The following is a 22,539-nucleotide window of genomic DNA, read 5'->3' as shown; positions in this document are numbered from 1 at the left end:
CTGAAATTAAAGCCACTCATTTTAGCCATTTGTAGCATAATGTATTTGAGTGACCCAAAGTTAGTCAAGCTTGGGTACGTTTTTTCCAATTCCAGACACATGTTGACCGTGGGCAGTGTATACTTTGTCTGAACGCACTAGCCTACATTTCCCAGAATCCTAAACAGTCGGAATCCCCAGCATACACGTCAGACATCAGTTGGAAGGACATACTTTCTTGTCGTATGCACTGCAATACCGCTACAAAGAACTGGTCTTTCTAGTCTAGGCAGTTACTTACTTTTCAATGAGCTACATGGTTCTCAGTTTAATAACTGTTATAACTCTATTTTTGAAAGTGTTGAACGAAATTGGAAATTGAATTCGCCGACACGCTCGGGTCTCTGTAGTGCAACTTACGTTCACTTGAAGTCTCAGCTGGGCGTGGAACCAACTAAATTGCTGTACAATGTCTGAATCAGTAAGTTCAAATGAACAGTATAGCTACTGGAATGCTATACCTGAAACGTGTTTGTGAAGTTACCACAGCAGTACACTTACATAGCCACTTGCTAGCAGAGGTGATACAGCACCTGGGGGACATAGCTTTCGGTCTTACCACGACTGATGTTGTTCAATCAATAACGATATTTTAATGGTTTATTGTTGTGATGTTCAGTTCGCCAGCACTGAGTCGGGAGACCAACACTCCCGGGTGAATATCCGTGCCAAACCGGGCTTCCTGGAGCGGCTAAGTGAGACGGCTGGCGGAATGGTGGTTGGACTTGGATTTTTTGCACTCTCCTTCTACGTATTGTTCACCAACGAGGTGAGAAACAGTGCCAAACGTTTACAGCGGGAAAACAGAATGACCGGCCGTGTGATAGCCAACCAGTCTCATATGTATTTTATTAACCGGAGCTCATCATAACACTGCAGCGACGCTAAATTTCGGCGTAATGCCACACTCTCTGCAGGGCAGAGCACTGCGTACCGCAGCATCACTTGATGAAGGTCTGTCTCAGGTGGTCTCCCTTCACCATTACTCAGGCTTAGACCCTCAGAACAACAATCATTTGGTCCACCTGTCGGCGAAATTACGCACTGCTCAGGTACGCAAATCAACTTTGCAAAAGTCTCATTCACTGGTAGTATTGGTACCTCTGTTACTGTGGAGATTTTTCATTCATCATCACAGATGTGTGCTTTGCATTGTGTGAATTCCTCTTTTCTGTAGGTCATTCTGTCTCACTCTCTCTTTAGCCTCTCCATGACCCAAACTACAGAGTGGCCTTGCAGGCGGTGAAGCTGAAACGCCAGGTAGAGATGTACCAGTGGGTGGAGTCCCAGGAGAGCAGGTTGGTTTGGATACAGTATCATTGTGGTATGAGAGGGAAGCTTTCTGTCTGCACATTGAAAACTCAGTGGCATAGCCTACACTCAGCATGTCATCACAGAGTTTACTCTCACCTAAACATTCAGTGTAATGCATACATTGTTATTTAACTGTTGGAGGTGGGCAATGAGGAGTCACTGTAAAGTTTTGGACGTTCTTCATCATTTATCAGGTCTTAACATTAATGAATGTTGTGTCTCTTTTTTGAGCCACTTCTTAGTGAACTTATCGGTATAATAACAGCTACAAGAAGGAAAACTGCTTTACTCTGAGTCCTTCATTTATGATTTAGGGTTTCTTATATCTACAAAACATTCTGTGAAAGATATACTATGTACTTGCATTTAACTGTCCCATTATGTACTTTTCCAGTTTATTCATAAATGTATTCAGGGAAGGATTTCACATAGGGATTCATAGTTGTGTGTGCAGAAAATGTAGAGGTAATGCTGATGTCTCATGTGAGTGCTGGTTTAAGGTCTGATTGATGGAGAAGGGAAGTAGGGAGTGACGATGTGATCAGCCTCTTGATCATTTATTGAAGCCAGAGGCAGTTAAAGGTAAACTGTTACATGCCTAAAGGATCCTTGTGAAACAAGTTCACACGTTTCTGGACCAGAGGAGATATGAGTGTTTTTTGTTCCCTTTCTAGAGAGTGGTATCTACATTAAGCAACACCATTGTTGTCGTTCAGTTTACCATGTGAACTGTCCTTGCACAGCTTACTACGGTTATTATAGATGCTGTATAAGCCATTTGCCATTCAGTTTGAAAGTGCACTCAGTTTTTTTTTCTTAATGTTTTGAGATTTTATCACACATGACAAATTTATGCTAATAATTAAATGTCCCACTGATAAGGGATTATGTGGAGGACGGGGAGCAGAAGAGTGAGACAACCTACACCTACAGTGAGTGTCTTCCTAGTAGCGCATGGATATATTAAGTTATGAAGTTAACCAAGTGAACTTACTGGTGTGATGAGAGATACTTTGAAAGAGCTGTAAAAGTTGGTGAGATGCTGTGGTTCAAATGACTGTTTACCTTTCAGATACAGAGTGGAAGTCAGAAGTCATCAACAGCCGGAACTTTGATAAGGAAATTGGCCACATGAATCCCAGGTAGGCCAACCATGTCCTTATTTAGTGGAACTTTGATAAAGAAATTGGCCATACGAATCCCAGGTAGGCCAACGATGTCCTTATTTAACGGTATAAGACTAAAACACACACTTCGTAGTTCTTCAGTAAGCTTTGATCTTGTTGTCATAGTGCCATGGCAGTGGAGAGTTTTACTGTGGTGGCACCTGAAGTATGGGTGGGACCATTCTTGCTCTCCAAAGGTGAGTATGTTTTTTATGACTGTTACGATGGTGAAACCTAAGTACGAACATGTTGAATAAAGAAAATGAAAAGAGAACAACATGAAAGACCCGTGTATGAGGTGTGGTGGTGATTTGTTCTGTTGATCTTCAGGTTTGGTGGATCAGATAAATAACTTTCAGACCCTGAGTCTAATGGGACTGCCACAGTCTCACATTGACCCCTTCCTCACTGTGGATGAAGACTACTTCTACCACACCCCTACCCCACGCCGCCCAGAAGTGAGCCTTTTCTCACGGTCACCCACAATCACATACAAATAAATACAAAATCTAAATGTCACATACAAATAAATGTACAGATACTCATATAAACCTACCCTACCTTCAATGATTGTTTGTGTTTGCAGGTGGGAGATGTCCGTGTGAGCTTTGCATATGCAGGTCTCAGTGGAGAGGGCACCTGGCCAGGACCTCCCCATATTGTAAGAACGAAAATTATTCTAATACAGTCTTTGTGTGTATGGTACACAGTGAATGAAGGTACAGTTCAGTAATATTTTTTTTCCAAATTCAGGGAGTAGCTCCTCACAGTCCTCTGTGTGTGCGCTTTAAAAAAATAAATTGTACACAGTCCTAGCTCTATAGAACAATTCTATGGAATCAGATCAATGCCATAAATATTTTGTAATCTGTAATATAGATTTTGTATATGTAACATAGATTTAGTATCTGTGAAACCATCTACACTTTCAAAACCTATCTTCACTTTCAAAATGTATTTACAGATACAGATTTCAAATACGAAATGTATCTACACTTTCAAAAACTATCTACACTTTCAAAAACTATTTACACTTTCAAAAACTATCTTCACTTTCAAAATCTATTTGCAGATACGGATTTCAGTTACGCATTACGGATAGGGATACGGATTTCTGTTACGAATTACAAAATCTTTTTGGCACTGTCTTAACTGCCTTGCTAAAGAGCCAATCAGAGCTTTTGGCAGATTTTCTAAAGCGCCAATCAACACATTGTATCCTCTACTGACTAGCCAATCAGCGCTAGCTTGCTGGCAACTGCTGCTGGCCCGCTCATTATTCAATAGTTATAACCTAAATCTGCCACCGCTCTGCCTAGGGAGAGATTTGGGGTCTCCCCCCATCAGTTTGAATACAATTCGGTGTACGAACACCGTGGGGGAAGTTAAACAAGCATGCCTTATGTCTGGCCCAAAGGGCTGATAAACACCTGTACTATTTAGTTAATCTTAGGCTCTGGCGATTCAGAGATCGCTTGGCTGCAGAACGCATTGTAACTAAGAAATTGGTCTCATATATCTCTTCCACTGAGACGCTAGAAAACTCGCTTCCACACAAAATACACAATAAAACGTTTTCAAGGACTTCAGAAAAGGGTTACAAATAGCCTACCCCAAAGTGCCATGAAAAGAAACGAAAATGACATTACAAGGTGGTTTTGAAATCAGGCTGGTCATTATCCAGCTGTTGAGGATGCATATGCACTTAACGGTATACCCCCACCATCACTTTGCATGTGTCTGGAGAACAAGACAATAGCAGTCTGTCTGCTAAATGTTCTCATCGTGATAATGGGTCATATGAATACTGTTCATTGTTAACTTAATTAAATGTGAATAGGAGACCGGTCACGAAAATGCTAATGTTAGCTTTCGTTAGCTACCAAAGCAGATCCTAATATCTTCCATACAACGACAAGGATCTTTGAAACAGGTGTAACGAAGTGTGGAGTGAAAACCACTGACTATGATTGTGCATTTTACAATGACTTTATTAACAACTCCAAATATAGGACTTCTTACTTGTGCCATTTCTCGGTCTCTGATCCATGACTGCTGCATACACCGTTTCACTCAACTTTCCCAGTTACCAGCAAGCTAGCGCCACTGATTGGCTAGTCAGTACAGGATACAATGTGTTGATTGGCGCTTTAGAAAATCTGCCAAAAGCGCTGATTGGCTCTTTAGAAAGGAAGTAAAGACAGTGCCAAAAAGATTTTGTAATTCGTAACAGAAATCCGTAACTCGTACTTGAAATCCGTATCCGTCTCCGTATCCGTAATGCGTAACTGAAATCCGTAACTGAAATCCATGATTTTGAAAGTGAAGATAGTTTTTGTAAGTGTAGATAGTTTTTGAAAGTGTAGATACATTTCGTATTTGAAATCCGTATCTGTAAATAGATTTTGAAAGTGAAGATAGTTTTTGAAAGTGTAGATACATTTCGTATTTTAAATCCGTATCTGTAGATAGGTTTTGAAAGTGTAGATGGTTTCACAGATACAAAATCTATATTACAGATTACAAAATATTTATGGCATTGATCTGATTCCATACAATTCCAGCCAATCAACACGTTGCTTCAGGAGCAAAGAAGTAATTTCATTGGCTGTTAAGCTAAAAAATCAACAACCTTTTGCCAGAATCTTGTACGTACAGTACCTTTAAATGTTAGTGTGTGGGGCATTGCATTATGTCTAGTTCTGGCTTTGAGAAAGGCATATAGATTAAAGTATTTATTATTGGATTTTTTGATTGATCAATTGATTGTTTGAAATCCCTCCAGGTGAGTGTTGTGGCCAAGCAAATGGGAGAGCAGCTGATGCCTTTCAAAACCAAGTCAGGTGTTGCTCTGGAGCTCCTCTATATGGAAGAACTTACAGCAGAGGTGTGTGTGTGTGCATATCTGTTCTAACCTGGGCCCGTATTCACAAAGCATCTTAAGGCTGAAAGTAACTTGCCGATTTAGGATAAACTCCTTTAAATAATGGGCCTATCAGTCCTAAGTTTGGGACTCTTGGGACGTTTGACTAAGACTCATTTACAAAGCCCCACAAAGAAGCACCTGGCAGTCTGGGAGAACTAAGAAGAAGTTAAGAGGACTTGTAAGTACTTATTAAGACGAACAGAAAACAACAGTTTCTGCCATTCTGGGGTCTCTAAAGCAGTTATTTAACTAGCATGTTGTTATGTTGGTGATCAAAAACATCATTCATCCAGTCATAGGGATTTTCTTTTTAAAACTAAAACTAAAAGTTATGTTGTGTTTTGTCTCTCCCTAGTGGAAATGAAATGGACTACAAAGCAAGTCACTTAGCTAACTTGTCACCCGTTTCAACTAGTTTTTTTTTACGTTGTTACCTCCAGCAAGGAGGTTATGCGATCGGGTCCGTTCATTTATTTATTTGTCCGTCTGTCTGTGGACACGATTTCTCAGAAACTACTGGGCGGATCACAAGAGGTGGCTCTTGGTCCTGGGACATCCCCATTAAAATTTCAGCATGATCCGGATCTGGATCCGGATCTTTGTTTTCACACCTAAAGTGACATTTCTCGAAAACCAATGACCGGATTTTAATGAAATTTACAATGAATGTAGACTTTGGCCTATTGTTCAGATGAACGTTTTAGATCTTGAAATCTCGGATTGCTCTTGTTGGTAGTGCATTCTGTCAGACAGCTGGTTTTAGGCTTGTTTCAGTTTTTGTCAGCAGACGAAAGTGACAAGGCGGCACCTTCACAAAATACAAAGTCAATGGAGAAAAACAGTTTTCCCCTCTGATGTGGGCTGGACAAGATTGCGCTCTGTCTCTTTTGGTTGGAATCTGCCATGACAAAGATGGCACGTGTTTCCTTAGGCTAGAGAGTGTGAATAGTTTGACATTGGATCTGATATGTGATTTCAGCACTGAAAACGTTGTATTATGCTATTGTATGATATAGTGTAGGCTTACGCTACAAATGTGCAAAAAACACTCAACACTGAATTTATGTGACATGCAATGCTCACCTGAGGAATGTATCTCAACTATATCTATAGAGTTAATTTAATAAATCAGTGTTGAGAGTTTTCTGCACATTTCTATCATTGTCAAACACACCCTTTCTCTTGGCTCAGGAGTTCTGTTTTTTCCTTAGTCAAAGTTGGTCTCAGCAGCTTTGTGAATAGGATTTAGGAGAAAACCTTTAGTTAGACCCTTTAGTGTGTCTTAGGAGTACTTTTAGTGGTAAGATAAAATGCTTTGTGAATACGGGCTCTTAACTCTAAGTGGGTGAAGACCTATTGTAAAATGATGATGGGTAAATCCATGAGGATTTTCCAAATGTAGTGTGGCAATGAAATGTATCTAGCCTAGAGAGGAGTATAGGTATCTGAAGGAGTCTTTGTGAGCACTTTCACATGAATGTTTGCCTACAGGAGGTGTTTGCACGTGAGCATCAGCACAACACCATGATGACCTGGGCCCTGAGGGTCGGAGGCTGGGCACTCATGTTCCTGGGTGTCAGCTTGACCGTGCGCATCGTCTACACACTAGGTAATGCACACACAGAGGCCTCCAGAAGCAAAAACACTGTATTTAAACAAGAATGAAGATCAGGGAGTTTAATTTGGTATAGAGTAGCCAGTCAGGTATAGAGTAACAAATCATCTTGACTTCTGGGAAGTTAGTTATAATTCTGAACTTCAATCTTGTTTGAGGACTCCTTTTTTCTTAGAAATTAGGAGAAGCTTCTAGTGATGTGTTCATACCTTCCCACTGGATTTCATCTGACATTGCCTCTGTCCATTTTGCTTTGCAGTGGACTGGGTTCCTATTCTTAGGGAGCTGGTGTCTTTGGGGCTGAAGCTGTTTGCTTTGTGTATCTCAAGCTCCTTGTCCCTGCTGACCATTGCTGCTGGCTGGCTCTACTACCGCCCCCTGGTGGCCATTCTGTTATGTGCACTGGCATTGCTCCCAATTCTCCTCGCCCGATCTCGGGCCCCCACCAAAAAACACCAATGACGTCCGACCCAAATGTCATTCTGACATCTTATTGCTTGTGTTCTCACTGGATGTGCTTTATCTACATTCACAAACTCTGAAGAATGAAGTGTGTGTTTTTTTTGCAGTGCATTCACATGACCAGGGTTTCAAAGCATGGGCTCTGACTTGAGTATAATTGAATTGAAGTGTGGCAGCAAATGCAAATGTACAGGTGGTTTACATATTATGTACGTTGCTGGGACAATTTGCTGTCTTTACAAATCAGCAGGGTTTCTGTGGTTTTTAAAAGTACAGAAGATTTAAGTTACTATTCTGTATAGTTATTTTGAGGGCTACACACAGCAAGTAGAATTAACGTTCATACATTTGAGTGATACAATTGCATTGGGTTTGCTTGTTTATACATACTACAACAATTATATATTTCATCAATGTGGTACATACATGCAGCAAGCTTATAGATAACACAAAGTTGATAAGATCATTTATGTCTGTCCGAAGACAACACAGAAATATAGGTACTATTATTTAAAGTTCTGCTGCATGTGTTGGCTTGGGTCTAGCAGTATCATAGCCAATCCACAGTGAAAGAATCAAAGGATATTATATTTTGTAACATACAAATTGCTGTGAGATATTTGCGAAGTTTCACTTTCAGATGCATAAGTTGCCAAAGAATGGACAGAGGAGCATAAACACATCCATGCAGTTATGAGGGTCAGTGATGAATCAAAGGTGATCTGGTAAAGGACTGTGATGTCCGTTTTCACAGTACCATATTTGGTGCACTGATTAATTGCCAAAACATTTTTTTATTTTCATGCTCATCACTTCCTGCACTGTGCTGCCTGCATAAAAGGTTTATGTAGAATGTATGATTGCTAGATTTGGATGTTTGGTAGAAGTATTTTCTGCTTTCTGTTTCTTTAAGTTCTGTCTGTTTTAATATGCTAAACTATTTTTTTGTACGAAAATATTGAACTGCAAAATACATGTTCATCACACAATACCAAATTATATTTTGAAGAATGGAATTAAATTCAATAAAATATTCAGTTTGTGACAGTTTTTGCCATTATAATTTCTACAGACAGGGCATCTACTTTCTGCCATTCATTTTAAATTGTAGATCAATAATAATCTTGTGTTTAAAGTAAAAAAAAGTTGTGTATCGTGCTCTTCAAATAAGTTTCCCCTCCCGTTGAGAATACTCAAGGCTAACTTAAGGCAGTGTTGAACGATATGATATATGATAACAATACGAAGATGAATGTATACAGCAAATTAAACCCTTGACAAGCGTTTTGACTTCAAAAGCTTCTTAAAAAGATTTTAATACACAAAGATACCAATTTTTTTGCTTCTAATGTTTTTTTTTTTTTTTTTTTTTGAAAAACAACAAAAAGAACAAAACAACAAGCTTCAAGTCTTGCCCTTGTGTGTACGGTACATATGTGAAAATGCACATGTTCCCTATGTGACAGGCATGTTGGTCCTGATCATTTCCAGCTTTTTTAAAATTGCATATTTTCTGTCGTCCAAAAGGGATAAGAAGGGTTATGAGGGAAGGGTCACAGTGTGTGGCCAGACGATTCTGACCAATCGCAAGGACTTGACCGCTAAACAAACGGGTTTCATTATGGCACAGCGTGCCTGACCAGCCCCAAAGATATTGGCTTAGTAGGAGTAAATATGGTATATTCACTCACAGGTGTGAAGTACAAAAAAAAAAATCCGCTCTCTCCACATCAGCTCCTTTAAATACTGACAAAAAACTTTCATAACTAGTTGTTGGCCTACTGGTTTTTGTTTTTTTTAAAAGACAGACTAAATAAAAGCTTTTGCATCTCTCATTTAAAAAAAAAAAAAAAAACAGTTTAGCACAGTCTTTTCATGAAGGTGGAACCGCAGGACACACGCTTGTGTCCTGCACCCCTCTCTGCTGTAGGATATACAGTCCGCTTGTGTTTAAAGCAGGAGGCATTTATTGCTCTTCTTGCCCCGTCTAGCCTGCAGTGCCGCCCTTGTGGCCATCTCAAACACCTCTCGCACGCCATCCTTGGTCTTGGCAGAGCACTCCATGTAGCCAAACGCACAGATCCGATTGGCCATGTCCCGGCCTTCCTCTGGCTTCACAGGCTCCTGTGGACAAGAGTAGAATACCACTGTGTTAAGAGCATTAATCCCAAAACACATGTAAAATGAATATTTAAAAAAAAAAAAAAAAAAACCTAATGTCAAGACATGTTATTTGACAGATAAACCACTAAATTACCCAAGATGTGTACCGCAGAAAATATTCAAAAATGATGGACGTTAATGAGTAGGGGTAGTATCACCATCACAGCAATGTTAACTCACATAAAGGGGTTTTCCACAAGACAAACAAGAACATAAAAATGTATTACATGTTATTCAGCCTAGATCAAGCAAGGTGTAGGCCTATAATTTCATACAGTACAAAGACAGAGTTTAATGTTGGAATAATGGAAACATGCATTATACACTAACCAAGTCAATGTACAAGGATTTAAAAAAAAAACATAACTGTGCAATTATTAATTAGCAAAGAGAACATATCTCACTAACTCATCTCCTAAAGTGATTGATAGTCACAAATGTAGTGCAACCCATATCTGCAAGATGGAAAGAGCTTTCAGGTTCTTCAGACACTCGGCCATTGGTTATTTGTAATACCAATCACAAAAAGTTTACAAACTTCCAAGATACACATGGAAAGGTTTTTAAATAACTGCGCCAAAGTATGTTACACAGAGCAATACCAATTATGCAACACCAACATTTAGATCATGATATCACTGAATTTTACCTGTTTCATCTTTGCCAGCTCACGACGGGTGTGCTCATCATTCCGTAAGTCTTTTTTGTTGCCCACAAGGATTATGGGAACATTGGGACAGAAGTGTTTCACTTCTGGGGTCCATTTCTCTGGGATGTTTTCTGTACAGGACAGAGAAATGCAAGTTAAGGCATGAACCAAAAGGATGCATGCTATATATGCATAGCTAAAAACAGTCAGCGTGCAGAGGATGGTGGACTGCATGTTGCATGACCTCACTTACCCAGACTGTCAGGACTGTCAATAGAAAAGCACATAAGGATGACATCGGTGTCAGGGTATGAGAGAGGTCGCAGCCTGTCATAGTCCTCCTGGCCTGCAGTATCCCACAGAGCCAGCTCTACCTGTTATGGCAGACACACCCAAGTTGAACATGCAGTTTTGGAAGACCGAAAAAGATGGACGAGGACAAAAATGTAACGTTTGTACAATGAAACCAGCTTCAGATCCTCACCTGTTTACTGTCTACTTCTATGTCAGCAACGTAGTTTTCAAAGACGGTTGGTACATAAACTTCAGGGAACTGGTCTTTGCTGAAGACGATGAGTAGACATGTCTTTCCGCATGCCCCATCTCCAACTATTACAAGCTTCTTACGGATTGCTGCCATGTCTACACAATGTTGTAAAAGATCCACAGAAAAGACCCTTAAATCATACATATAACACATGCCTGATCAAATGTTGTGTTAATAAGTCTCTGCACATACAGGTCTAACGTTACACGTATAACGTACAGTTTAAACGTGACATTGCCTCTGAAATGTGCCTAAAAACTGTTTATATGCTAGTTCTGCTAATTGACTAGCTAGCCTCAAAACATACCCAACGTAGCAAGGGGTGGCTAAATTGTTAGGTCGTAACTTTAATTTAGTGACAACTGAAAATAAAATGTTAACCATTACCATGATGTCCTGTGCTATATAACATGGCAGTAAATTGCTTCACATTGTACACCAGCCTACTCAAGCCACTTCAACGATGTCAGAATTATACATCAGTATCACCAAATGCTGCCTAACTATCCAGAGGCCTCGTTTGCTTAAAGTGTTTAACAGTTGGCCACCTAGCAAAAAAAAAAAAGGCCAGCTAACGTGAGCTAGATAGCCAAATGACAAGGGACGTAGCTAGCTACCAAAGATGTACAAAATAATCTAAGATTAATTGCTGTGAAATCAGACATCTACGTAAAGTTATCAACAAAAGTAAGCGCAGTGTCTAATTACGAAGGTGACTAAGCAAGATGAGGCGGTGCTATAACGTTACATAAAATAAACACCTGAAAGTGGGGGCTAATGAGTTAGTTAGCCAGCTAGCTAGCAACATAAGGCGGAAGTGATTAGAATTACGTACTGGACTTCTTCGACTCGAATAAAATCGTTTTATAGGTCTCGCAACTGTAGTAAGTGCATTTCATATATATTTCTGTATCCGTATTAATAACAAAAAAACATTAATCTTACCAAAAGTTAGTCGTTTGGTCAGTGTTTTCGATTCAGAAAGTAGCTTGATCAGGGTTGGCCAAACGCAGTTCACGACTGGAAGCTAAAGAGGCAAAAAACCGAAGGGAGGGGTGTGGGGGTTGGGCGAGACAGCGGGTCATTTGGGAAAATATGATGTCTAGTTTTACCATGTCTGTGGTTTAACCAGCTAATTTCTCACTTGTATCCAAACCAGTTTATTTTAGGATAAACTAATTCGTTTTAAAACGGTTAACGAAAGTCGCGAGACAACAGGGAGACGAACTAATTATTACTGTTCTGATTTGGCCTACTTTTGATTAGCATTAGGTCTTGAGTTGGACTAGGTTATTATCTAGCACCTTAATCCAGGTTTATATTCTATTTGAAGTCTAGGCCTTAAGGTTTCTCGCCTCCCCCCGTTCTGTTGTTTGTTGTAGGTTATTCAATATAGGTCTGGTTTCCAAGTAGGACTTGTAAGACTGAAACGCATGCCCATTTAATTTATTTCTCATTATGCCTTAATTTAAAATACATAATGGCAATAGTGTGCAGCTATTGCAGGCAATTTCTTTATTTAACTGTAGGCGTAGTTACCTTTTACTACATCAACACTTCTCAAATTAGCCAGCTGTTTATGGTTGTTAAGTACCCTTTTATTTGTTCTTTGTTTAATCCTCTTTCACTGACCTTTGAATATGTGTACACAAACTCCATCTATTCTTGTTTGAAATGCACACATTAAACATGGAGGAAAAAAAGTCTGAGACATGAGTTTGACATTTTATTTTGGAAGACTGTATGAGTGTTTTGCTTATCTTCTATCACAAGAGGGCAGCACTGTTAAATATCTTGGACAGGATAGGCCCATTTTCTGTTTAGTTCCAGCACACTGGTGAGGCAGTGGCAGTTTTATGTCTTTAACTAAAAACTGTGACACTTTCAAAGGAAACCAAAATCCGCCGATATTTCCAGAACTGACTATTGTGAATGTATAGTAGGCCTAGCAGAGTAAAAAAAAAAATGAATCGCTTGTGTTTGCTCATGTCTTATGACAACACTAAATTGTTACAGTTAAACCTAGGTTGGCAGTTAAACCTAAAATCCAACTATAGTCCTTTGTACTTGGTGAGATCCTTAGGAATTGTTCAGCATTCTGAATCTTTATTCTGAAAATTGAGTGGACACCTTGCATTACATTGCTGTTAATATTCAGTACACCTTGTGCTGAGGTATTAATAACAATAGTCTCTAAGCCTGATAAGAAGCTTTCCAAGACAGTCACTCCACCACATTTCAGGGAACCCACCTCAAGCAATATGCCTCTCTTGGAAAGCCTGTAACATTAGCTGTCAGCAAGAAACATACTTAAAATCACACTTCCATGAAAACTGTAAAACCTTCTAATAAAAAAACCTTAGCCTTTTAGTCTTTAACCTTCAGGATTTGGAATCCAAACACTGCAAATCCTGAAAATCCTTGACTGGAAAGCATAAGGTTTAGAAGTGATTCATTTTTTTCCCCGGTCTGATTGTGTGAACTAGTCCGGCTAGAATACCAGGGCTGCATTGAAGGTCATATTTGCCTAGCAAAAAATAAAGTAAAACAGGTACCAGATGGCCATTTTACTTCAATACAGATCTTTAGAAAACAAACCGTCAGTAACTGCCACATTAAAAAAAAAAAAAAAAGTCAAAGTCATTAATTTAAGTTTTAAAATCCTTATGATTGAATTTGATTCATTATTCAGCCTGGATATATCAGAAGTTGCAAAAAACTCTGAAACTTGTAAAAGTATTGCATTCCGCTTTGCTGAGGTCCCGCTCTCCTGGTGCGTCGGTTGGGTCCAGGCTTTGCAGAAGGGCCACAGAAGAAGGGAATTTGGTTGACTGCTTCGGATGTCCTCAGATGTAGAAGGGGTACTCCTGCAGGAAGAGTAGCAACGGCCTAGGCAGAGGCAGGTGGGCAGGGCTGGGGGCATGGCGGTTGATAACGAGGCGTGTGAGGTGCTGTAGGGAGGGAAAGGCCTGGGGTCGGCGCAGTGGATGCTGAAGCTTCAGGAGCACACTGTTATCTTTGGGCATCACAGACTCCCATGACTTGGCCTTTACTTCCTCCAGATCACCCCCTTCCTGTCTGCGGCCTGTGCTCACATAGTGCTGCACTAAACTGGGAACACTGGTGAAGGAGAGCAGGCTGGAGCGTGCGGGAGAACTTGAATCCAACCGAAAGTGGCCACAGTTGTACTCAATGCGGACACTGGTGGGACCACGACAGGTCTTCACTGAGAGCGTCAGCATATAGAGGGGATGACTGCTGTCGCGCACCAAGAAGGTGCCCTCAAATGCATCCTGCAGAGCAATCTTAGCCTCAGCTGCTGAAATGCCTTCCCAGTACCAGCCTGACAATAGATCAGAATAACATTTTCAAATCATTGACGGCTATATACATTAACGGTTAGTTCCCTTGTACGTCGCTTTGGACAAAAGCATCTGCTTAATGACTAAATGTAAAGGTAATGTAAACGTAAGTACAGCATTGATAAATCAGAAATGTATTTTCGGTTTCAGACAGATTTGTTTGGTAAAATCAGAAGTAAATGTGGATCAAACTCTTTCACAAAAGTATGCCACTAAAAATTACTGTACGCCACTAAAAAGTACTGTTCTATAATGACTGTAATTTGCATAGGCATTTCCCATATGATTACATGCAATATTACACTGAAAAAACATTGTTTGCATGTGGAAATCGGCATAGCACGTCAATTCACAAAATATATTTAGGCCTCTTATAAAACAGACATAATTTAACCAACTCATTCCAATGAAATAGTTTAAGGTTATATGAATATAAAATAATATAATATAATAGAAGAGCCTTTATTGTCATTGTATTTCCATACAACGAAATTTGGAAATAGGTGCCATAGAATTATTTATTTAGTAGTGTAATGTCAACATTTTTGTATAGTGTTATGCAGGTTTGATTAGCAGGCACATGCTGGGCACCATGTTATAGGCTACCTGAGGTATGGAGCTGCTGGAAGGTGGTACGGATGGGCAGCAGGTCTGCAGTGGGGTCCCAAAGGTTGTGGGAGACATGACAGGTACAGGGTTCGCCCTGGTGCGACTCAGTGTTCTGTCTGTTGTCTTCATCACTTTGCAAATGCCTCTCCCTGGTCACCATTGCTAAAGAAGGTGGCCTGTACAATGGATTGCTGGCGATGACAAAATACTCTAAAATACTTTATCAGAAAAGAACCTTAGGAAAATATCTCTTATAGAAGGTATTGCCGACTCAGCTAAGGATGTTCTGGGAAACACCTTGAAGTCAGACCATGTTGAAACTTTGGTTTCAGATTAGTTACAGAGCGCTAGTCCCACATAGGATCAGAAAATAAATATCATACAGGCACGACAGATGTGCTTGGAAGCAAATTAAGGCAAAGTAAAGCTTAGGCTATATATTTCAAAGCTCTGTGCCATCAAGGTGAATACCAAAGGGCTTTGGTAAACTGAAAGGACCAGACTAAAGATACCGTAAGTTAAGTTGAACCATGGGGGCTAATCAAGTTCAACTATATGTTTGTATTGCAAAGCGTAAGCGAAGATTCTTTCTTCTAATAAACATTTAAAATAAAATGTATACACCGCCACTTGGCTGAAAATATATGGAAATATATGGAATGGCCTGTCTTCATTTTCTACAACCTATATGAATATGGTGTAAGCGTTGTAATTTAGATGATTAATAGGTTTTGCCTATTTAGTTATTTAGTCGCGTACAACATCAAATGCAGGCGTTTGTGCAGTGTTAAGCATTCTGATTTAAAAAGCGTAAAGATTGACCATGCAGTGGTTGGATAATGAACAGAGTTTCAGGCAGTGGCCAACCAACCACCTGCAGCAAACCTAATAAATACCATTCATTCATGAGCAAATTGAGCCAGTGTTCCTTCTCTAAAAAACACAAGGTAGGTTTTGTATGACATGGGCGGGGTTGAAAAATCGTATGGAAAATAATAAACACAAGACACTGAACGATTACTCGAGTCATGTTGTAACTGAGACAATACGTGTTACTGTTTATTCTACCAGTCTTACCTTTACAAAGGCCTGAACAGAATCAACACGCTGAAGTCCACCATAAGTGAGTAAGCACATATTTTCATTAGAACGAGAAGATGTTCGGTTTAGAACTGTCAACACGCCAGCGCTGAAACGCAAAATGTATGAAAATATCTTTCAATGATATCAAGAGCAAACACACAAGAAAACTAAATAAGCCGTTTCCCTTTAGTTATGAACGTAGACATCTAAACTCCCCGTGTCGCGTATTTAACTGATCGTAGTGACGAAATTCCAAGAATCTATTTCCTAGAATAGCTTTGAATTTCTGCACTGGCTGCCACTGCGTAACTACATCCGCGCGCTTCGTTTCGCGGAACTGCGGTCGCGACAGGCGCTGCCTTTCCATTGGCCCCATTGTTAATCTCGCGAACCTCGTGACTCCATTTGAAGCTGTCCAGCCAGTTTCTGGTAATTGCCGACGTTGTGACTGCCGTTCTTAGTAAACTCTTTCCAGGAACCTTGAGCGAACGACTGCAAGCGACCTGTGGGCACAGAGCTTTTTCAGAGAATTTGCTAAATGAACAAAGTAAAGCTTACTAAGATAGTTAAATGTGTCGGTGACCCACTAGTTTATTTAACGCAGAGGGCCCACACCAATGATTGAACAGTCAGCATTACTTGGCCTATTGGCAGTGCAAACCCCCGTTTTCTGATTCTAATGGTCGGCGTGACCTTGCCAGCTGATAGCGAAAACTTAACAACAATAAACACACAAGAGGCTAAGTGCTGGTTAGGCCTAAATGTACAAGAAAAATATTTTATTTGGTGATAATCGTTCATTTTATATGTGAAAAATATGTAGCATTCTTTGATTAATCAGCATTAACTCCTTGACTTGACTGTGCTCTTTGATTAAGAACAGAGTATGTGTGGAAATAGAATGAAGTATGGGTAAGGTCACCACTCTACAGCAAAATAAGACAAAAAAGGGAGAAGATGAAGGCAACTTGGCTCAGGCAGCGGATAAAGTCAGCTAATAGCGTAGGCCTAGGAAAAATAAGCAGAGCAGAGGAAGACATTGTTGTTAGGGTGCTGGTTTAGCTCTCTTCCCCGTTCTCTCCTCCCTTGATGAGGCGTTTGTTGCCCCTTTTGCCAGGCGGGCCACGGGGCTTGGCGAAAGTCTGCTTCACGGAATTCGACTTGGGGTGCACCTCTTCATATAAGAACTCCTCTGTCAGCCCTTCGCCACTGTCAATCTCCATCTGACCAAAAACACACCAAACGTACATATAACTGATATCATTGTATTTTCCATGTTTTGTGGATTTTCATAGTCAGGCCTACACTTCACCAGAACTACACCAGAGTTTAACCCTGTTTACCTTTTTGGCGACTTCAAGATGGTAGTCTCGCTCCACCTCATCTAAAAGTCGGTTTAGACAACTGGAATACAGCATCCTCTCCTTAATGCTGCAGTTATGGCCTGGCATAGAGTAGATGAACACTGAGGGGGAGAGAATGAGAGACAGAGGGAGTTCAGGACACATAACCATGAATGTAATAAGTTTTACTATCTCTATAGTTAAGATTCTTTATTCTTTTCTTAGTAATTCTTTTATTCTTTTCTTAGAAGTTTCTTTTATCTGTGTTCTTTTAAGAACAATTTGTCTGAGCTAAAATAACATTTAACTGCAAGTATTTCATATTACTCAGAAAGAAATATTTTGCCAAAATTATCCTGAGCCAGCACGCAAGATGTTATGCTCTGTGTAGCTGCGGTAGAGAGTAGTTATATTGTGAAAACATTGTGTGAACATATTACAATCGTGATTGTATGATAACTGTGTATGTACAAGAGGGTAACTTGTAAGCAAAAAATAAAATTGTAATACAAGAAAATGAATGGCAACTGACATAATAATATGCCTACATACCACAACACATTATTAGGCCTATATGACATAAAAAAGTTGAAAAATGTATTACTAAGGATGAGGCAGTTCTGGAAAATTCTTCAAACGCTGATTGCAATTGAAATCAATTGAAACTGATTGAGGTAAACACAAGCACAGTGGTCTCTGACATTTAAGGGTTCACAATGACACCTAGTGGACAAAAAATGAAAAATGTTGCAGATTATTGCATTGTGGGGAGCCAATGAGATAAATAGCCCAGGATCTAGCCTTAATCTTGTACTGACCCAGAGACTCCAGACGCTGTCCCTGATGGGAGTGTTTGTACAGGAAGAGGTGATAGCGGGGGGCATTTGCGGGGATGCGGAATGGCAGGTCACGTGTCTCGGTGGGGTTTGTGTGGACAAGTTCAATGGTCTCCTTCTCGACATCCACTTTCTTAGAATACACATGGAAACAGAATATTTTTGTTAATTCTCAAGCAGGCTGCTATTCTGTCACAGTTTCTAAACAAAATGTCCAAAATAAAACCCAATAGGTTTAAGTTTATGGATGTCACCTTTGTCCTTAAGCATACACAACTCACCAGCTGAATGTAGTTGATGAGCTTGTGTTTAAGCTGCACAAACGCTCGTTTGGCCTCCTCCTGAAGAGGGAAGGCTAGACCTTGGAGCTTGTTCCCTACACAGATCTCTGTCATTACCTGCAAAGGGCAACATACATGCTTGCACACACACACACACACACGCACATATACACACACAGATAGAAATAGAATACAATGACAACATGTCCTAGTTACATTTTTGCAGTATACATCCAAGCTTAAACCAGGGTTCAGTCACTGTTATTAGTGTGTGTGTGTGTGTGTGTGTGTGTGTGTGTGTGTGTGTGTGTGTGTGTGTGTGTGTGTGTGTGGGAGAGGGAGGGAGAAATAAAAAATAGATTAGTTGCAGTAATTAAATGGATAGTGCACCTTGGGTCGTCCTATTGGAGTGGGTAGCCGTCTGCGCTCATCCTGTGTTAGTGTAAAAAATATAGCTTAGTTCATTATACCAATCCACCAATAGACATTCTGATGGACACACAAAACCACACACCCATTCAGACACACAAACTGTGCCCATATACATGGTATATATAGCTCAAACACATGCTTTAAAAGGAACTAGCGCTGTACTACTGAGAAAGGAAACATTGCAAAACTTACTCGCACCACCTTGTCCTGAAAGAAACAGTGGGAGATGTACAAACTCTGTGTCAATATCAGGTATTAAGCGTTCCACTTAATTCAACATTAGCATCACTGACAGAGCCTTTTGCTGTGACAGCCATTTTTAGTCTGTTAAGATAAAAGAAAAGAAATGGCCAAAATGGGGGTCAGTTGGTGGGAGAAGTGGGGCCAGGGTGGGAGTGGGGGAACCCACTGATTGACTCACCTCTGTGAGTTTGATTCGGTGCAGCTCCTGTTCAGCAGAAGTCAGAGGGGCCGGTGAAGAGCAGGAAGACATGTGTCTGAGGTACCCCTGGAAGCACATATCCTCCTGTATACAACAGTTGGAACAGTTGTATAGCTGTATATATTTGTGTTTATATGGTCACAAAGGTAAGGCCACATGCATTGGCAGCATGTTTTGTCAATGAAAGTTTGATTTGCATACTCTGTTATGACAGCATAATGTTAATTACACCCAATCAGATCAGAGGCAACATAAAAAAGACAGAGAAATAAAGAACAGTAATTTGCATGCCTGGTTTATTATCGGATTGCACCACAATGTGGTGACACAATCTGCTTGTGTGGATTGCAAATGCACCACAATATTACGCCTTGATTTCACCGGGGGAGGCCTTGTTGCGTTCTGGCCGCTGGGGCTGTTCGCAGCCACTCTTAAAATATGCATATTATTCCACCAGACACGCTGCAGCACGCTTCAGAGGCGACACTCCACTCTGCTCCGCTGAAAATACACGCCTGGTCTATTTTTGACGGAAGCCATGACTAGTTCATCCATCTGCATTCATCTGAATATATTGATGATAACGTTTGGCTGTCCAGCCTCAGCCACAAGGGGATATAAATCCCCTCGTTGTCTCCTTCGCTGGTTGATGGAATGCACCCAATACCGGCTCTATATCTTATTCAGAGGATAACTCATAAAAGTCAAATTCATATGCCTAATCCGAGTGATAATAGGAAGAGCTATATGTGTACAAAACCTGTGGGGGTCTACTGAAGATTCTTGCCCACCTTCAAACTGAGTGGAATCTGATGTTCATAATCTGATGCTTATAAATGAATGAGTTAACCTACAGTGGAACACATCCTGACAGGCTTCCAGTTGTGGGTCTTAATTACAGGGGACGAAGTCCTGATATTCCCAAATTTAGACTAATTAAACAGTAAACTGTGTTTTTACTAAATAAATATCTTGCCCCACAAGTCGAAGTATAGAGCACTAATAGCATTTAGGTAGGGTTCCGGATTGGTTATTGTTAGCATATTTAGGAGGAAGGAATCTTCAAAATCTTTTGCCACTGTGGTGAGTACTTGGGGATCAGACCCACCTGGACTGTGCCAAACATTTCATCTTTCACATGACCTCCACCAAACTCCTTCTTCAAAGTGGCTCTTGTGGCAGCATACACCATTTTCAGCCTTACCTACAAGTAGACGAAGAGTGACAGTCAACACCAGGCAACAGCACCCTGAGCACTTGGCTTGTTTAATTTGTGTAAGTGTATGTGTGGCTTATGGGTTGTATGTACAGGGCAGTGGTCAGGCGACCAGGAGATGAAGAGCCACTCATAGCCCTGTGCATTCTGAGAGTCCAGCCGGTACAGGATGTAGCAGGGCTCCTGGGCGTCCAGCAGTGGCAGCAGGAAGTGGTCATAGTCGCGGTCCCAGCTCTGAGACGGCTCACTGTATGCCCCCAGCACCAGCTGCTCTGAAACACAGAGCACAGCTCCTATCACACACCCTATAATAACCTCATACACACACTCCATAATGAATACTTTTTTTAATAACCTCAAGCACACACTTCATATTTCACTCCATAATCACCTCATACACTCACACTTCATAGCACACCCCATAGCAATATGCAACCCTCATAATACAACCAATAATAACATCATACACACACTGTTTAATACAGCCTGAGATAACCATACAGATAAACTTCATAATAACCTTGCATCATGCACCCAATAATCACCTCATAATACACTTTAACAATTTGTATAATAATACTTATTTTACAATTATACTTCTAATGACCTTTAACACTTCAGAACACCTCACACATGCACTTCATAATGAAGTCATATTACAAATCCCACAATAATCCCCAAACACATGCCTCAAAGCACACTGCTGCATCAACCAAACATGTCTCACCTAATCACAAAACAGGAGAAACAACTGATTTTTAAATATACTTATTTTATTATGGAAATATATTGATTGTAATGGTGTCATAAACCATGCATCCAAGCATCAAATCTAGATCTACAAGGCACTTAAATACAAACACACATACCATGCACACACACAGAGATACACACATATGTATATCTCCTCACCGTTCCTAATGACAATTTTGATGATCCTTATTACTCCCCCTCGGGCTTTGGCCAAGAAGTCCTTCAGCTCAGGCGTAGCTGTGGGAAAAGACCCAGACAGATATGGGTCAGGACCAACACAATAGAGGACAGATCAAAAAGGAGACCCAGGAAAGAAAGACAAGAAGAACTTGTAAAGGTTAGAAGATGAGGATATTAGACTCCTTGAAAAGAGAGAATCTGATATCCAGGTCTAGTCACTTGCAGCACGACCGTAAGGTGACAGGGATATAAGACATAGAAGCATTTCAGCTCCTGGCACAACAGCAGTTTTGACATGGTTTTATTCCATTTGAATCTGTTCTGGTCCATCAGAACCACAACAGTTTTATGCAGTCCAGGATGATACAATTTCATGAACAAATGAATGACTGACATCCTCTGAATGAACTGAGGACTGTATCCCCACCTCACCTTCACCATGGTTACTGAAGATTGAGCCCTAATCAATAATGTAAGTGCAGCAGAGACGGGTGAGGTAGTGCTTCCGCCCTGATCTCCGGTTACTAGTGGTTCTATCAGCTGGCAACCACATCATGTAAAACTAAAGAAACCCTTATCCTACACCATAAAGACCATATTCAAAGCTGAGCCCATTCACATAAAATAGAGCCAGTGATAAAATAAATGTCTGTAGAAACTTTCAATTGCACATTTGTATAATTTGCCACTGCAATTAAAGGACAGCCATACTCACAGTTACATTTTTTTTTTCCAAATAGAAAGTTATTAAAATAATCACTTTAAAGACAATTCAATATTATAGATCAATTGGTTAGTTATCGTGGGTCAGCATGCACTGCCCCTCAAATTCAAAACGATGATATACAAAGTTGTCTCCTAAATGGTTTTCAATCATTATCCTACTCACCGTGGATACCAGTTTGATGAGACATCACGGCTTGCACCAGGCACGTATTCTCCGGCTCTGCCAAAACCCCACTAAAGCGTTTGCGTGACACAGGTACTCCACAACGTATTGGGACCTGTGTGCGTGGTCCCAACTGCCCTTCCGCGCCACTGATATCAACGCCCAGGGACTAACTTTGGGGATTCCTAACCTGTGAAACTTAATCTGCGGAACTGAGGGAGATGTGTAATAT

At 40.4% G+C, this 22,539-nt stretch overlaps 3 protein-coding genes across 6 annotated transcripts; 1 reads left to right on the top strand and 2 right to left on the bottom strand.

Annotated features, from left to right (window-relative positions):
- Positions 1-223: 223 nt before the first annotated feature.
- On the top strand, positions 224-8,818 carry tmem43 (transmembrane protein 43). Its single transcript, XM_080846305.1, has 12 exons — positions 224-460; positions 659-808; positions 957-1,091; positions 1,243-1,337; positions 2,236-2,285; positions 2,426-2,495; positions 2,646-2,716; positions 2,850-2,977; positions 3,106-3,180; positions 5,305-5,406; positions 6,937-7,054; positions 7,320-8,818. Exons 1-12 carry the CDS (start codon positions 449-451, stop codon positions 7,520-7,522), a joined length of 1,209 nt encoding a protein of 402 aa, XP_080702431.1. The 5' UTR covers positions 224-448; the 3' UTR covers positions 7,523-8,818.
- LOC308371420 (rho-related GTP-binding protein RhoA-B) lies at positions 8,815-16,147 on the bottom strand. 4 transcript variants are annotated; one of them, XM_080846309.1, is made up of 5 exons: positions 15,930-16,147; positions 10,819-10,976; positions 10,588-10,708; positions 10,335-10,465; positions 8,815-9,646 (listed from the first exon to the last, which is right to left on the bottom strand). In XM_080846309.1, the coding sequence occupies exons 2-5, from the start codon at positions 10,972-10,974 to the stop codon at positions 9,473-9,475; spliced, it is 582 nt and encodes a 193-aa protein (XP_080702435.1). In that variant the 5' UTR covers positions 10,975-10,976; positions 15,930-16,147; the 3' UTR covers positions 8,815-9,472. The 4 variants fall into 4 exon arrangements, with proteins under 4 accessions (XP_080702435.1, XP_080702434.1, XP_080702433.1 ...); XM_080846308.1 differs by lacking the exon at positions 15,930-16,147 and adding an exon at positions 11,827-13,713; XM_080846307.1 differs by lacking the exons at positions 8,815-9,646; positions 10,335-10,465; positions 10,588-10,708; positions 10,819-10,976 and adding exons at positions 12,595-14,224; positions 14,850-15,043.
- An 846-nt stretch (positions 16,148-16,993) lies between these two features.
- On the bottom strand, positions 16,994-22,332 carry LOC308371055 (twinfilin-2-like; the record flags this gene model as incomplete). The annotated part of the gene is made up of 9 exons (XM_080845842.1): positions 16,994-17,158; positions 17,279-17,400; positions 18,097-18,247; positions 18,396-18,512; positions 19,249-19,353; positions 20,378-20,473; positions 20,579-20,757; positions 21,398-21,475; positions 22,308-22,332. 9 exons carry the CDS (start codon positions 22,330-22,332, stop codon positions 16,994-16,996), a joined length of 1,038 nt encoding a protein of 345 aa, XP_080701968.1.
- Positions 22,333-22,539: the final 207 nt, after the last annotated feature.

Source organism: Sprattus sprattus (genome assembly GCF_963457725.1).
Source record: "Sprattus sprattus genome assembly, chromosome: 10".
NCBI classification, from domain to species: domain Eukaryota; kingdom Metazoa; phylum Chordata; class Actinopteri; order Clupeiformes; family Clupeidae; genus Sprattus; species Sprattus sprattus.
Note: the sequence above shows the minus strand (reverse complement) of the source record. Positions and strands in the feature narration are given on the sequence as shown.

Coding starts and splice junctions, on each gene's coding strand:
- LOC308371420 (XM_080846307.1), bottom strand. CDS start 15,012: ATGGTGACCAGGGAGAGGCATTTGCAAAGTGATGAAGACAACAGACAG. Junction 14,225..14,849: donor CCAGCAGCTCCATACCTCAG/GTAGCCTATAAC, acceptor ATCTATTGTCAG/GCTGGTACTGGGAAGGCATT.
- tmem43 (XM_080846305.1), top strand. Junction 2,978..3,105: donor CTACCCCACGCCGCCCAGAA/GTGAGCCTTTTC, acceptor TTGTGTTTGCAG/GTGGGAGATGTCCGTGTGAG. Junction 3,181..5,304: donor GGCCAGGACCTCCCCATATT/GTAAGAACGAAA, acceptor AAATCCCTCCAG/GTGAGTGTTGTGGCCAAGCA.